Source organism: Lucilia sericata, unplaced genomic scaffold, assembly GCF_015586225.1.
Source record: "Lucilia sericata isolate MDLA Ls3-8-SP2 unplaced genomic scaffold, ASM1558622v1 Contig000511F_arrow, whole genome shotgun sequence".
Taxonomy (NCBI): Eukaryota; Metazoa; Arthropoda; class Insecta; order Diptera; family Calliphoridae; genus Lucilia; species Lucilia sericata.
In genome coordinates this window covers 164,939-179,580 of record NW_023994524.1, presented here as the reverse complement: position 1 = coordinate 179,580, position 14,642 = coordinate 164,939, and the positions used below count along the sequence as shown (strand labels likewise).

The window sequence follows — 14,642 nt, the reverse complement described above, 5'->3', positions numbered from 1 at the left end:
TCAACGATGTATAATCATTAATAAAATTTCATTCAAAACTCTGTTATAAAACCAATAGCCAGTTCAAACATTGCCTTCTAATTACCGTAGGGTGCAAATAGTGCAAATAGTTTATTAAGAACAGTTTATTTAAACCTTTTATTACGTTAGTACCTCAAAATTTAGACAGCTTTTCATATACTACTTAAACACTTAATTAATTACATTTTACCAACAACTAATGTTATTATACCCTACACCACTTAAGTGGGGAGGGTATATTGGGTTTGTGCTGATGTTTGTAATGCACAATAATATTGGTCCTATACCCACCTTAAAGTATACCAATCTTAGAATCATTTTCTGAGTCGATTTAGCTATGTCCGTCTGTCCGCCTATTGAAAATGGTTAATATCGGTCCTTTATTTCACCTAGCCTCCATACAACTGAACCCCTGAATAGGGCTTGTAAACCTAGTAATCAAACTACAGGTCGCAATTTTGAAGACAATTCAAAGAAATTTGGCACATGATCATCTATGGTACCGGAGACAAAGCCTGTTGAAAATGGTTAACATCGGTCCATTATTTCACCTAGCCCCCATACAACTCAACCCGACGAATAAGGCTTTTAAATTCATAATTATGTTTAATATACTCGTATCTCGACAAAATGCTGCAATATCAAGTGCTATACTAGCCTTGATGACTCTTATGAATTTTATAATTTTAGGGTCTCATTTGACCATAGCCCCTATACAAAGCCGCCTTCAAAATTTGACTTAAATGTGCACAATTTTATTCAACAATAAATGGCTTAAGTATATCTGAGGCAAGGGACAATTCAACTTAAATGCTTTAATATGAAAACTAAATCACATTTTATTTTTGTAACAGGCGTAGGGTATTATATGGTCGGCCTCGCCCGACTATAATTTCTTACTTGTTAATTATAACAATTATATACTGATAAGAAAACCAACAATAATAAATTTTGATATAAATGCTACTTTAAAATAAGTTCGGTACTAAAGTACTGAGTTGTTAAGTACCCCAAAAAATCCGAGAGAGCGCAAGGGACCTTTACTCTTCTTAGAGATTATACAGTTATTAAAATTATAGTTTTAAATAAATAAAGAAGAATAAAGAAGACTCATTCAAATTCATTTTCATTTCGTTAGTCAAAGCGTAAAGATGTCTGCTAGTTTGGCAGCACAATGTTCTACACCCAGCACGGGTCTTATAAACTCACTGGTTACTTTACTGGTACAAAGTATATTTGCGGCTCAGTGTAATATTACCCAGCCAGACTATTGGCCACCCGACTATGCAGAGACAGCCTTGAAAGAGGGTTTGGAAACTTATGATTTTGTGGTGGTGGGTGCCGGATCTGCTGGCTCCATAGTGGCTAGTCGTTTGAGTGAGAATCCCCAGTGGAAAGTATTGGTTTTGGAAGCTGGTGGTGATCCACCACAAGAATCTGAGGTATGTGTATGATTTTAAACTAAAAATCTATTAAAATTTTAATTTCCTAAAAAGGTTCCCAACTTATTTCTGGGCATGCAACATTCAGAATATGCTTATCCCTACTTTGTGCAACCCAATGGACGTTCTTGCAAGGCTTATAAGGATGAGAAATGTTATTGGCCCCGTGGTAAAATGATAGGAGGTTCTGGTTCACTAAATGCCATGTTGTACGTAAGAGGCAATCGTTTCGATTATGACCGCTGGCAAGAGGAGGGTAATACCGGTTGGGGTTACGATGAAGTCTGGCCTTATTTCGAGAAATCTGTTAGACCCGTAGGCAATGAAACTGATCCTCAAGGTTATGTAACCATTAATGAATTTAACCACTTTGATGAGGATATATTGGAAATGCTACTACAAGGCTCCAGTGAGTTGGGTGTACCCAAGGTGGAAGAATTTGCTGAGGGTAGTTATATAGGTTATTCACATCTCAAGGGCACATTGAAGAATGGTCATAGAGCCAGTACTGGTAAAGGACATTTGGCTAAAGTTTCCCACAGACCTAACTTGAAAGTCATCAAAAATGCTCAAGTCACAAAATTGGAATTTGATGCTACTGGACAAAAAGTTGAATCATTGAAATTTATATTGAAAGATAAAACTCTTCAAGTCAAGGTAAAACGTGAGGCCATATTATCTGCTGGAACCATAGACTCTGCTAAGCTATTAATGTTATCTGGAGTAGGACCTGAACCAGTACTAAAACCTTTAAACATACCAGTTCTACACAATTTACCCATTGGACAAAATTTGCAAGATCATTTAATGGTTCAGGTATTTATGCGTCTAACGGGAGAACCCATTAATCAGAAAACGGTTTTAGATAATATTTATCAATTTTTAATACACAACCAAGGACCTTTAACCTCACATGGCACTGCCTCCCTAACCGGTTTCATAAATACCCAACCAGCTAAAAATTCACTGTATCCTGATATAGAATTCCATCACTTGATATTTAGAAGAGGTGATGCCATGGCCTTAGAACTATTTCTAAATGGTTTGTCGGTAAAAGAAGAATACAAGTCCTATCTTAGAGAGACCATACAAGATAATGAGCTCTTGATATTCTTTACCAATTTGGCTCATCCTAAATCCACAGGAGATATTAAACTGAAATCCTCTAACCCTGAAGAATTACCCATAATTAATGCTGACTATATGTCGGCACCAGAAGATGTGGAGGTGGTATTACGTGCCATCAAATATTTAGAGAATCTCGCACAAACTCAAGCCTTCCAACAAAAACAAGCTGAAATTTTACACATACCCATAGAGGAGTGTGATCAATATAGCTTTAAGTCAGAAGAATATTGGAGATGTTATTTGACCTATTTTTCAGCCACCTGTTATCATCATGTGGGTACGGTAAAAATGGGTCCCGAAAACGATAGCTCAGCATGTGTAGATCCACGACTTAAGCTCAGGGGTGTGGAAAATTTACGTGTGGTAGATGCCTCCATTATGCCTTATGTTACCAGTGGTAATACAAATGCACCCACAGTTATGATTGCCGAAAAAGCTATTGACTTAATCCGTGAAGATTGGTCATCTACGGAAGATGTGGCTGATAACAACAATCATCATGAATTGTAGTAGTTTTAAATATTTAAACAATTTTTATTATTTTATTAATAGTTTTTAATTTGTTTATTTGTTTGTCTTATCAAAATGATATTAAGTTAAGAAACATTTTTAAGTTAAAATTGAGTGGCAGCCTTATCTGCAAGATTCGCAGAAAAGTAAAAATAAAAGTAAATATTGTTTTCAATGACTTTGTATAATTTGGCATTGGATTAAGGTCATGAATTTAGATAACGGAAGAGGTTTGTGAAGTGGGTGTAGAAGTCAATGACACGTGAATCTAGAAAGGTGGAAATTTTTTGTACTTTATACCGATTATAGTTTTAATCAGTGTGATAAATAGATTTAGTTAGACGACATTATTTCGTCACGTGAAAGTCATGGATGACATTAGTCACGAAATTTGGTAGATAGATTTTGGTTCAAAATTTTTATTAGGGGGACCTCATATTGCTAAATTTTCGATCAAATATTCAACCTCTCAGGATACTCTTTCTTCTAAACTCTCATTAGAAATAGTGTTTACAAAGCATTTTCATAAACGCTATGAAATCTGATCACACAATCACTGGAAACCTGTACCGAATTCAACTTATTCATTTGGATAATCATCCACATATTGCAATACCAGTTAAAAACTGTTTAAACAAGAGTGGTAGGGACGTTTCCCACTGCATGCCTTTTAGTACAGATCTTGGCCTATCCCACTACTATTTGTATCATCGATGCAGAACGCAATCTCTGGGTACGCTTCCCTTCAGAAAAGAGTATCCGAAAGTGACTAACTAACTAACTAACTAACTAACTAACTAACTAACTAACTAACTAACTAACTAACTAACTAACTAACTACTAACTAACTAACTAACTAACTAACTACTAACTAACTAACTAACTAACTAACTAACTAACTAACTAACTAACTAACTAACTAACTAACTAACTACTAACTAACTAACTAACTAACTAACTAACTAACTAACTAACTAACTAACTAACTAACTAACTAACTAACTAACTAACTAACTAACTAACTAACTAACTAACTAACTAACTAACTAACTAACTAACTAACTAACTAACTAACTAACTAACTAACTAACTAACTAACTAACTAACTAACTAACTAACTAACTAACTAACTAACTAACTAACTAACTAACTAACTAACTAACTAACTAACTAACTAACTAACTAACTAACTAACTAACTAACTAACTAACTAACTAACTAACTAACTAACTAACTAACTAACTAACTAACTAACTAACTAACTAACTAACTAACTAACTAACTAACTAACTAACTAACTAACTAACTAACTAACTAACTAACTACTAACTAACTAACTAACTAACTAACTAACTAACTAACTAACTAACTAACTAACTAACTAACTAACTAACTAACTAACTAACTAACTAACTAACTAACTAACTAACTAACTAACTAACTAACTAACTAACTAACTAACTAACTAACTAACTAACTAACTAACTAACTAACTAACTAACTAACTAACTAACTAACTAACTAACTAACTAACTAACTAACTACTAACTAACTAACTAACTAACTAACTAACTAACTAACTAACTAACTAACTAACTAACTAACTAACTAACTAACTAACTAACTAACTAACTAACTAACTAACTAACTAACTAACTAACTAACTAACTAACTAACTAACTAACTAACTAACTAACTACTAACTAACTAACTAACTAACTAACTAACTAACTAACTAACTAACTAACTAACTAACTAACTAACTAACTAACTAACTAACTAACTAACTAACTAACTAACTAACTAACTAACTAACTAACTAACTAACTAACTAACTAACTAACTAACTAACTAACTAACTAACTAACTAACTAACTAACTAACTAACTAACTAACTAACTAACTAACTAACTAACTAACTAACTAACTAACTAACTAACTAACTAACTAACTAACTAACTAACTAACTAACTAACTAACTAACTAACTAACTAACTAACTAACTAACTAACTAACTAACTAACTAACTAACTAACTAACTAACTAAGAGTGTAACACTTCACTTAGTGACTCATTCCTTTTCGCTGTGAATTTTTTTAAATCACTCAAAAACCTTGGTAAAAGCTTTTAGTTGACAACGCTGAAAATTCTTACAAAACAAGATAAGAGAGAGAGAAATTATTAAGTTCATTTACCCTCAAATTGAGTCATTCTCATTTTTATATACTTATCAGAGATGGTAACGGTAATAAAATAGTACTTTTTTGTATTGATTGATCCATTCTACCAATTGTACTGATTAACCTATTGTACGGATTCGCCTTCACGTTACATCCGTGAATTGAAAAGATCTATGTTACTTTAGATGAGAGTTACGATCGTTTGTATAATTTTTATCAAAATATATCTTCCTACTATGAGTTCATAGTCGTATACTTTTCTTTCTATTTTAATATATGTAAATGTCTATAATCCCTTTGCAATTGAACATATAACAGGAATGGAACCATTATATACTAGCATTCTACCAAATAGTCTAGACTATTTGTTAAGCAATTATTTCAAATAATTCTCCCAAATTGTTTAGATATAATTGAAGTACTTTTTAATAACAAAATGTACCATTTTATAAATTTTTTAATATCATATATAAATGTCCATGCCTGATACTGATAAATAAAATTACTATATCTTATTACTCTATAATTGTATATGAGAGTATTATTAGTTTCTCGTTAAAAATGTTTTTAGTTGAATGGATTTTGGAAATTTTTGTTGATAAACATTTCTCATCGAAGGTCCTCTAGTCCATCTTATACTTTGAACAAATAGCAAGATCAGCTTAGAATTTAATATGCACCAAGAATACATAAGCAAATACTTTTGTAAGTTAACAACTAATATCTAAAAGTGTTACAAATGATATTAGACGATCAAGTTATCCCCCTTTAAGTAGTGGGTATAAAAAGTAACATATCGTTATCTACATCGTAAAAGGTCATAACTACTTATAAACAGAAATATTATTATGTTATTATTAACTTTAAAGTTTAAAGTTTCTGAAGAAGGACTAGGAAGATAGGATCAAATATGGCACGATATTAAACAAATCTTACAGTATAATTCCTATGTGCGTTGACTGTTCGATCGATATACGAGAGGCTACTTGTAAGGGGCTAGGTGAAATCGCGAACCTATGTAGCTCATTTTCCATACCAAACAAACGGCTCTTTCCGTTCAAACCCAATAGTACTTTTGACAGACGGACATGGCTTGGCCATCTTTAAATCTAATAAGGACTCAGACATACATATATACTATTGTGAATCTAGGACCGATTTTTCGATGTGTTACAAACGTAGAAAGGGTAAAATATATTTGTTGGATGTTACTGCAATATACCTTCAACATTTTCCCTGAATAGAAGCTTTGAATCAAAGTTATGGCCAATTATGGAGCGATTATAAAATATTCGCGCAACTTTGGTAAAACTTAGTTAAATTTTAGGTGATTTTAAGTGTTTTCTAATTGAGGGCTCTGTATGGGAGTTACGTTAAATAAAAATTTTTAACCCAGTGACTTTTCTACAGAATTGAGTCTCGCTGAATCCGAATCTGAATTTCTCCATCACATTTGGGATTTGAGATATCGTGTCTTGTAGTTTAAAAAGACTCATTTTTGACCCTTATTGAGACGTTATAACAGCGTCAAGACAACTTCACGGATCAATCCTTTAGAAACGTCTTACTTGGTCTCAGGGTTTCAAATTTTGTCAGCCTGTGTTATAGACCGTTCCTAATGAAACGCGGCACTATAGTCTAGACTATAGACATATGAGAGTTACGTTCAATTATGGACCGTTCTTAATGAAACGTTATATTATGTCTTTTGTATACTTGTATTGATTTATAACAATTTTAGAAATTTTCGGATCTAGACTTTATAGCGGTACTATGACCTTCTATGATACTATAAACACAAAATGCAGTATATGAATTTCGGAACATCTAAAAGTTGTATTCTTTCAAAGTACTTTACAAGTTCAAATGAAAAAGATTTACTTATATGGGAGCTGTATCCAAATATGAAACGATTCGTTTATTTTCGTTTCTTTAAATTAATATGTGACAGATATTTATGGACAGTAGTTACATGTTTCGCGAGATTATATTCTTTCGAAATATTTATTCAAGTAATGTGGGAACTGTACCCAGATGAGGACTGATCCGTTTCTTTCAACTCTTTTAAAAAATATTTAATATAAATTTATCGAGTTTATTACATTGTTTCCTGTGAACATTTGTATGGAAACCAGATGGAATTATGGACCGATTTCAACCAGTTTTAATAGGATTTGTTCGAGTCATAATAATAGAAAATTTTTCCTAGTTTTACTCACCATTCTTCTAATATATGACGAAGATCCCAAAATAAGCTGTGGAAATGTCTTAATAAACTACAGATTGAGAAACTCTGATAAAGGTATTGCAAATGGAAAAAAAAAAAACAAATTCATTCGTTAATATAAACAAATACAACCTATCGAATAATAAAAACATTAAAGCAGGTCATAAAACTGATAAGACTTCATAAAAAATATAAGACTACATAAAAATATTATATTTGAGGAACACTATAGAGCTATCGACGCGTCGCGACGCTGTGACACTTTTAATACAGACATGTATGGGAATATTGCAATTCGATTTCCGATTGAAAAATTCGTTTCCCGCATAGAATTGTTCCTGACTTTGGTAAATTTAGCATTTCGGATACGTCTTAGCTGGCCCGATTTAGGGGTATTTTGAACAATATCTTCAGAAAATTAAGCCTTTTCTTGATATTGTTAAATGTTGTAAACTAAAAGGGAATTATTAAAGTTATGATTTTATTATAATTGAATCAATTTCTGATTAAAAACCACTAAGTAATGCTTAACGTAAGCAGTAGTCTTTACAAAGTAATTGAATCTGTAATGAGATATCGTTAGCAAAATGTTACGTGTTTTTATTATTAACTATTTCAAACTTATTTTTATTGCCAAGTATTATTTTAATATTAGATTTATTGTGAAATTTAAACAATAAGCATTCAGTTAGCAACATCTAACTGGGTTGGTCCAGAATTTTTACTATAATTTTTTCTCATCTCATTAATATAACATACAACAAATGGTAGCTGCAATATTTTGTTTTTATTTTATAAAAAAAAACTTAATATTCATTAAAAGTACATCAAAATAATGTAATAAACTTAAACAAATAGTAAACAAAAATAGCGTTTTATTTTTATAAACAATTGTCAACAATCTGTTTGACAATTCGGGCATGGTGCCCCCTACTAATGTATAACTTTTTAATAGGGTGTGTGCTAGAGAAAAGCTTTCTTTTTTTACAACCACCTGTACGAAAATGGTCGGTATGATGATTTTGTTAGTGTGTAATGTAACACTTTGAAATATCAGCTTGAATCTGTATATATTTTCCGGGTCCTTTTCAAATTCTAAGGCGTTATAGCTATGTCCGTCTGTATATCGTTGGAACGATAGACCCCAGAGGATCTTAAAGTGAAAATTTGTCAAAGTGTTGTTTGTTATTATTACTAAGTCCATTTGTAATTTTTGGATGATCTAGTTTCGAAAATACTGATCGTTGTTGACACGATAAAACCCGGAAGATCTTAACTTAAGATTAAATTTGACCCCTTGATATGAAACTTGCTAGTGGTTTTAAGTGAACAACAGATTTTTATTTGATTTGCATAGCTTCCGTAGTCTAGAAATAAGCTAAAACACTATAATTATTAAATGAGGAGATCCAGAGAGATTAAATCCATTAGATATATTTCCTAATAATGATCAAACTATATATGATCGTTGTTCCGATATTCTATCGTTGTTTCAATATTCTATCGTTGCTCCAATATTCCGGAAATCAGAGATTATAGAATAAAATATCCGTCCGCTCTCCGAAAACGAATAGTCGAGGTGACCTTCTATATTCTTAGTTTGTTGCTTTGCTATATTGAGTGATGGGTATCCAAGAGTCGCTATAGCCGAATATAAACTCTCTTATCAGTTATCGTATCTGTTGATTCTTTAATAAAAAGCTCTTTCTTATTTATGATTGTGATTAAGTTTAAGCCGATCGCATTCATATGCAATTAGGGTGTTCCTTGCAGAAAATTATTATGTGTAAAAAAATTTCCAAAATGGGGAAAGAGATTCTGCTTTCTTTCTTTAGAAAATAATAAAAAAAGGGAACTACAGGGAAAGAAACAAGTTCTTTGGGGATAAGAGTACGATCTAGTTGTAAATCTGCTAATTTCAGATCCGATCAATGACAGAGAATCCAGGGAGAGGAATTCCAGTCACTGAGTAACTATATCCTTGACACTTTGCCAATCCATTGTTAAATTTCTATGCCGTAGAAAAAATTGTCTCAAAAAAGTATTTAATATTTTTTTTGAAAAATTGTTAAACTAAGGGACACCCTTATTTGCAAACAATTAATTTACAATAGTAAAATGCAAATAAAATTTAAATTATTAGAATTTTTTTTCTATATTTCATTCGTATTTCATGTTTACATTTCACTATATAAAGTCAAGAAAATTTGAAAATAATTTTAGTTTTTCTTTAAAGTGCTCGATTTAAACGTTTAGAATTAACTGTAGATAAAGTGATTTTGACCAAATATTTCAAAAAACATGGATTTTTTAACCACGGAATGTGCTGCAAGGTCAGCGGGTCCGGCCAATACATTAATGACTTTGTTATTGCAAACACTGATAACAAAATTTTGTGCATTAAGTGATCGATCGCATTGGCCGGAAGATTATGGTGATCAATTAGCCCAGAAAGGTAATGAAAAGAAATTGAAAAATATAAAAAGAATTTTAAAACAAATGGGAATTATATAAAGAAATCAAGAGACAAATTTGGATTATAATAATGTGTAGACCGTTTGGATAAAAGCAGACTTGATCTTGAATTCAAAAAACGGGTTTTGTGAAATTCTTCTAAAAGAAAATTTTTTCAGTTTAACGAAAAACTGAAGTATTTTGGATCCGACAGATTCTAAATACTTTACGAATTGTTGACCGAAATAATAATATTTGTTTGAATTAATTGACAAATAATAACAAATGATGTGTCCAGTTTACAAATAGTAGCACGTTTATTTTAAAAATAAAAAAAATTAATTATACACAGAAAACAATAAAAAAACTATTTTCAATTAATCATAATTTTAAAAAACTGAATAGCAAATATTTATTTAATATTAAATACAAATTCGTAACAAAATGTTTAATTGAATTGATTAAAAATCTATTATTTTAATAATAGAAATAATCAGAACAATAATACTGGCCAATAAATTTGTATCCCCTACACAAAAGTACACTTTTCTATTAAGCATCGCTAAATTCGAATATGGCTACCGAATTTAAGATATCTTGTCATAAAAACTAAAAAAAGAGCTTATAAAATCGGGAAGACAGCTTTATTAATATAATCCGTTATTTCGTCTGAAATTTCAATCTGTCGACTTAAGAATAAAGGCTTAAACTACGTCATATCTCCAGGATTCTTCGAGTTATCTTTACTAGAAGTTTTTAGAATTTATAGTTGTTTTAAGCTTAAAGTTAAGATATCTCAAAGAAGGATGAGGCTTAAGACTTTATTTTAAAGCCAACAGATTGGACAGATCGGACAACATAACGGATCTTAGAAATAAAGATATCTTCCCGCTTTTATAAGGTCTCAAAAACGGGATTTTTCAGTTTTTAGGACACGATATCTCAAAAACCTGATGGGAAATTTTAAGGCCAGATTCGTATTTAGTCAATCCTTAAGATATGTATACTTTGGTCTCTGGGCTTCGACTTTTGTTAAATTTTGACAATCTCTGTAAGATCAAACTATTAATTGATTAAGTTCCATTTTGTAATTAAAACTCAATTTGAAACTGGATTAAGTTATGATCTGTGGACTTACAAACCTATTCGAAACTATTTTTTTCGGGAATAGCATCCATTTCTTATTTTAATGCTGAAGGTATTGATCATTATGAAATGGACTTCTTAAAATGTTGGGGGGAAGTGTCAATTATAGACCGATCCTCATAAAATTTGGTAGAAATATTTTGTTTCGAATAAAACTTGTTTATAAGGAAGTTATAGGTGTTAAATTTATTCTCTGAATGGGAATTATATATCCTATATATCGGGGCTAGTTAATAGAACTATTAATTCTTATCTGGTTGGAAGAGTTTAAGGAAAAGAGTGGAGTGAGAATAAATTTTAACTGTAGCTAAGTTGAAACATAGAATCAGATGCTGGTATCGTTTAATACTCGGGGACGTATCTTCCTTCAAGTTATAAATTCGAGCAGATAGCGCTAATTATTTTAGTTATAATAATGTAGTAAATATCATAGATAATAACACACAGGAAATTTTCCTAGTTAAGACATAGAGTTACGACCTTTATCAGCTTTGGCATTCCACAGCCCCGAATAGGGAGCAGTGAACCAACTTGACTTGGTGAAATGTACATATCAATCGGGTATAGTTCACAGATTGATTCATACATATGGACAAACCAAATTTCCAGACAGCTATCACGAGGAGAATTATTATTAGCACTAGGTAGTGTTTAGGGAGAAAGTTACAGGTTCTGAAATTATTTGTGATGTCGAATAACAAGTCCTCACTTAAAGCCTTATTGTAACGGGAAGTAATCAGGTTCGGGATTGTACAATGTGCTTATTCTGTACTAGATACTGGAGACTTAAATAGATACAAATGTACCAACAGGATATACTTAGAATATCTATGACAGATTTTTCAGAATATGGAAAAATTACAACATTTACAGTCGAAGAATAGGTTCTACTATATAAATATAAAAATTCTTGTTTTAAAATTTGTTTCCATATCTTCCAGGTTTAGATGAATATGACTTTGTAGTAGTTGGTTCTGGTAGTGCTGGTTCTGTGGTTGCTGGACGTCTTAGTGAAAATCCCAATTGGAAAGTTTTACTACTCGAGGCAGGTGGTGATCCACCCATTGAGACCCAGGTATGATTTTTATCAAGAGTTTACAATTTCATAAATTTTCTTAATATTTAAAATTTCATCTCAGTTTGTAGGTTGGCATATGGCAACCCAGTTTTCCGATTGGGATTGGCAATACCACACAGAACCGAATGGCAAGGCTTGTATGGCCATGGAAGGTGAAAGCTGTCATTGGCCTCGAGGCAAAATGTTGGGAGGTACTAATGGCATGAATGCCATGATTTATGCACGCGGTACTCGTGCTGATTTCGATGATTGGCGTGATCGTGGCAATCCTACTTGGGGCTACGATGATGTTATGCAATATTTCCGTAAAGCAGAAGATTTGCGTTCTACCAGAGGTGGTTATAAGCCAGGAGATCATGGTGTCGGTGGCCCAATGGGTATTAATAACTATGTTTCGGATAATGAATTTCGTGAAACTATTAAGGCGGGCATGGCTGAAATGGGTTATGGTACTGCCCCGGATTTCACTGAAGGTTCATGGATAGGACAAATTGATATATTGGGTACACAGGATGGCGGCAAACGTATAACAACGGCCCAATCACATTTGCACAAGGAACGCAAAAATTTACATGTCATACGTTATGCTCATGTTAAGAAAGTTAATTTCGATAAGGAAAAGAGAGCTACTGGTGTGACCTTTGTTTTGAAGGGTAAAAAGGAATATACAGTAAAGGTCACAAAAGAGGTTATACTAGCAGGAGGGGCTTTGGGTACACCGCAAATGTTAATGTTGTCTGGTAAGTTTTTGAACTTTTAATATAAATTATTATCAAACTTCACTGTTAAAATTTTAGGTGTTGGACCCTCGGCACACCTTAAGAAGTTAGGCATACCCATTTTGGTAGATTTGCCTGTAGGCAAAAATCTTAAAGATCATGCCAGTTTACCGGTGGTATTTCAAATAGACAAATCTACCGCTCGCAAGCCTACTGATGAAGAACTAGTCGATGCCATGTTTAATTTGATTATGGGTCGTTATAGTAAACTCTTACATCATGAAGCTACCGCCTTGACCGGTTTTATTAATACCACTTCCTTACATGGACCCAATCCCGATATACAAACTACCAACTTCTTTAGTCTTATGCAATCTCCAGAACTTAAGGGCTATATCAAAGCCACTGGTTTTAATAAGAAAGTAGCTGCCTCCATTTTAAAGGCGAATGAAAATTCCAACACCTATATCACTTATCTACTGCATCTGAAACCCTTCTCGAAGGGTCATATTGAACTTAGAAGTGCCGACTACAAGGACAAACCTCTTATACATGTTAATTATATGTCCGATGAACGTGATGTTGATACTTATATTAGAGCTTTGAAAATCTACTCTAAACTACCCGAAACTAAGGCTTTCAGTGAGAGGGAGACTTCTTTGCACAAAATTGATTTGGACGCTTGTAATTCTTTAGCCTACAAGTCCGATGATTATTGGAGATGCTATATAAGACACATGACCACCACGGTTTATCATCCTGTGGGCACCACCAAAATGGGCCCCTCTACAGATCCTACTGCTGTGGTTGACTGGCGTTTGCGGGTACATGGCACTAAAGGTTTGCGTGTTGTGGATGCTAGTATTATGCCCGATATTGTAGCTGCTAATACTAATGCTGCTATTATAATGATTGGCGAAAAAGGTGCTGACATGATTAAGGAGGACTGGGAGCAAAAAGGTTCCCATAATGAATTGTAGAAACTTGAAGATGCATTTAAAGGTTATGAGTATTTGTTTATTTGTTGCGATTCTTTTACGAAAAATAAATCGACAATTTTTTTAAATAATGTTTAAAACTTTTCATTTGGAATTTTGTGTTCAAACCCTTAAAGTAGAAAATAGAGCTCCAAGAAAAAGAAAATTATAATTCAAAAATTCTGATTTGGTTTCTCAGTATTTTTTTAATCACCTAAATCAATAACTTTTTTATACAGTTAGCAACACGTATGTAAGCTTTTATAAAGCTTTTGTATATAAAACTTGTCATGTCGTGACTTAGCCAAGACATTAACCATCCAAGCAATGACCCTCAAACCATTGAATAATGTTAACCCTCTTAAGTACAAAAGGTAACAATTTTAATGGTGACTGAATTGTAGGAAGAAAATTCGGAATACATGCAAAACGGTCTCGGCGACAGGAAGCTATATACTTATGCTATACTTATATGTGTATAAATATGTGACCAATCTAGTTCCAATTCAAAAAGACAACAAAGGTTTTTGTAATCTATACAAGTTTATAAAAATGGCGCGGAACCGATGGATCCATCATGCATAGCCGAAACGTCTAAGAAAAAAGTTAAAATTTAGACCGAAGGTCTAAAACCGAGTGGACAAATTCCGTAACCTCATATCTTTTAAACTACAAAAAAGCTATCTAAGAATGTAAAAAATTGTCTTTTTTGGATGAAATTTTCAGAGGTTGTCTCGAATTTTTGCTCATATCTCCCTAT

General features: G+C 32.4%; 2 protein-coding genes across 2 annotated transcripts; both read left to right on the top strand.

Annotated features, from left to right (window-relative positions):
* The first annotated feature begins 1,126 nt into the window (after positions 1 to 1,126).
* On the top strand, positions 1,127 to 3,276 carry LOC119605711 (glucose dehydrogenase [FAD, quinone]). The gene is made up of 2 exons (XM_037958987.1): positions 1,127 to 1,463; positions 1,518 to 3,276. The coding sequence occupies exons 1-2, from the start codon at positions 1,173 to 1,175 to the stop codon at positions 3,099 to 3,101; spliced, it is 1,875 nt and encodes a 624-aa protein (XP_037814915.1). The 5' UTR covers positions 1,127 to 1,172; the 3' UTR covers positions 3,102 to 3,276.
* Positions 3,277 to 9,689: 6,413 nt separating this feature from the next.
* Positions 9,690 to 13,974, top strand: LOC119605712 (glucose dehydrogenase [FAD, quinone]). The gene is made up of 4 exons (XM_037958988.1): positions 9,690 to 9,963; positions 12,050 to 12,183; positions 12,248 to 12,926; positions 12,984 to 13,974. The coding sequence occupies exons 1-4, from the start codon at positions 9,810 to 9,812 to the stop codon at positions 13,883 to 13,885; spliced, it is 1,869 nt and encodes a 622-aa protein (XP_037814916.1). The 5' UTR covers positions 9,690 to 9,809; the 3' UTR covers positions 13,886 to 13,974.
* Positions 13,975 to 14,642: the final 668 nt, after the last annotated feature.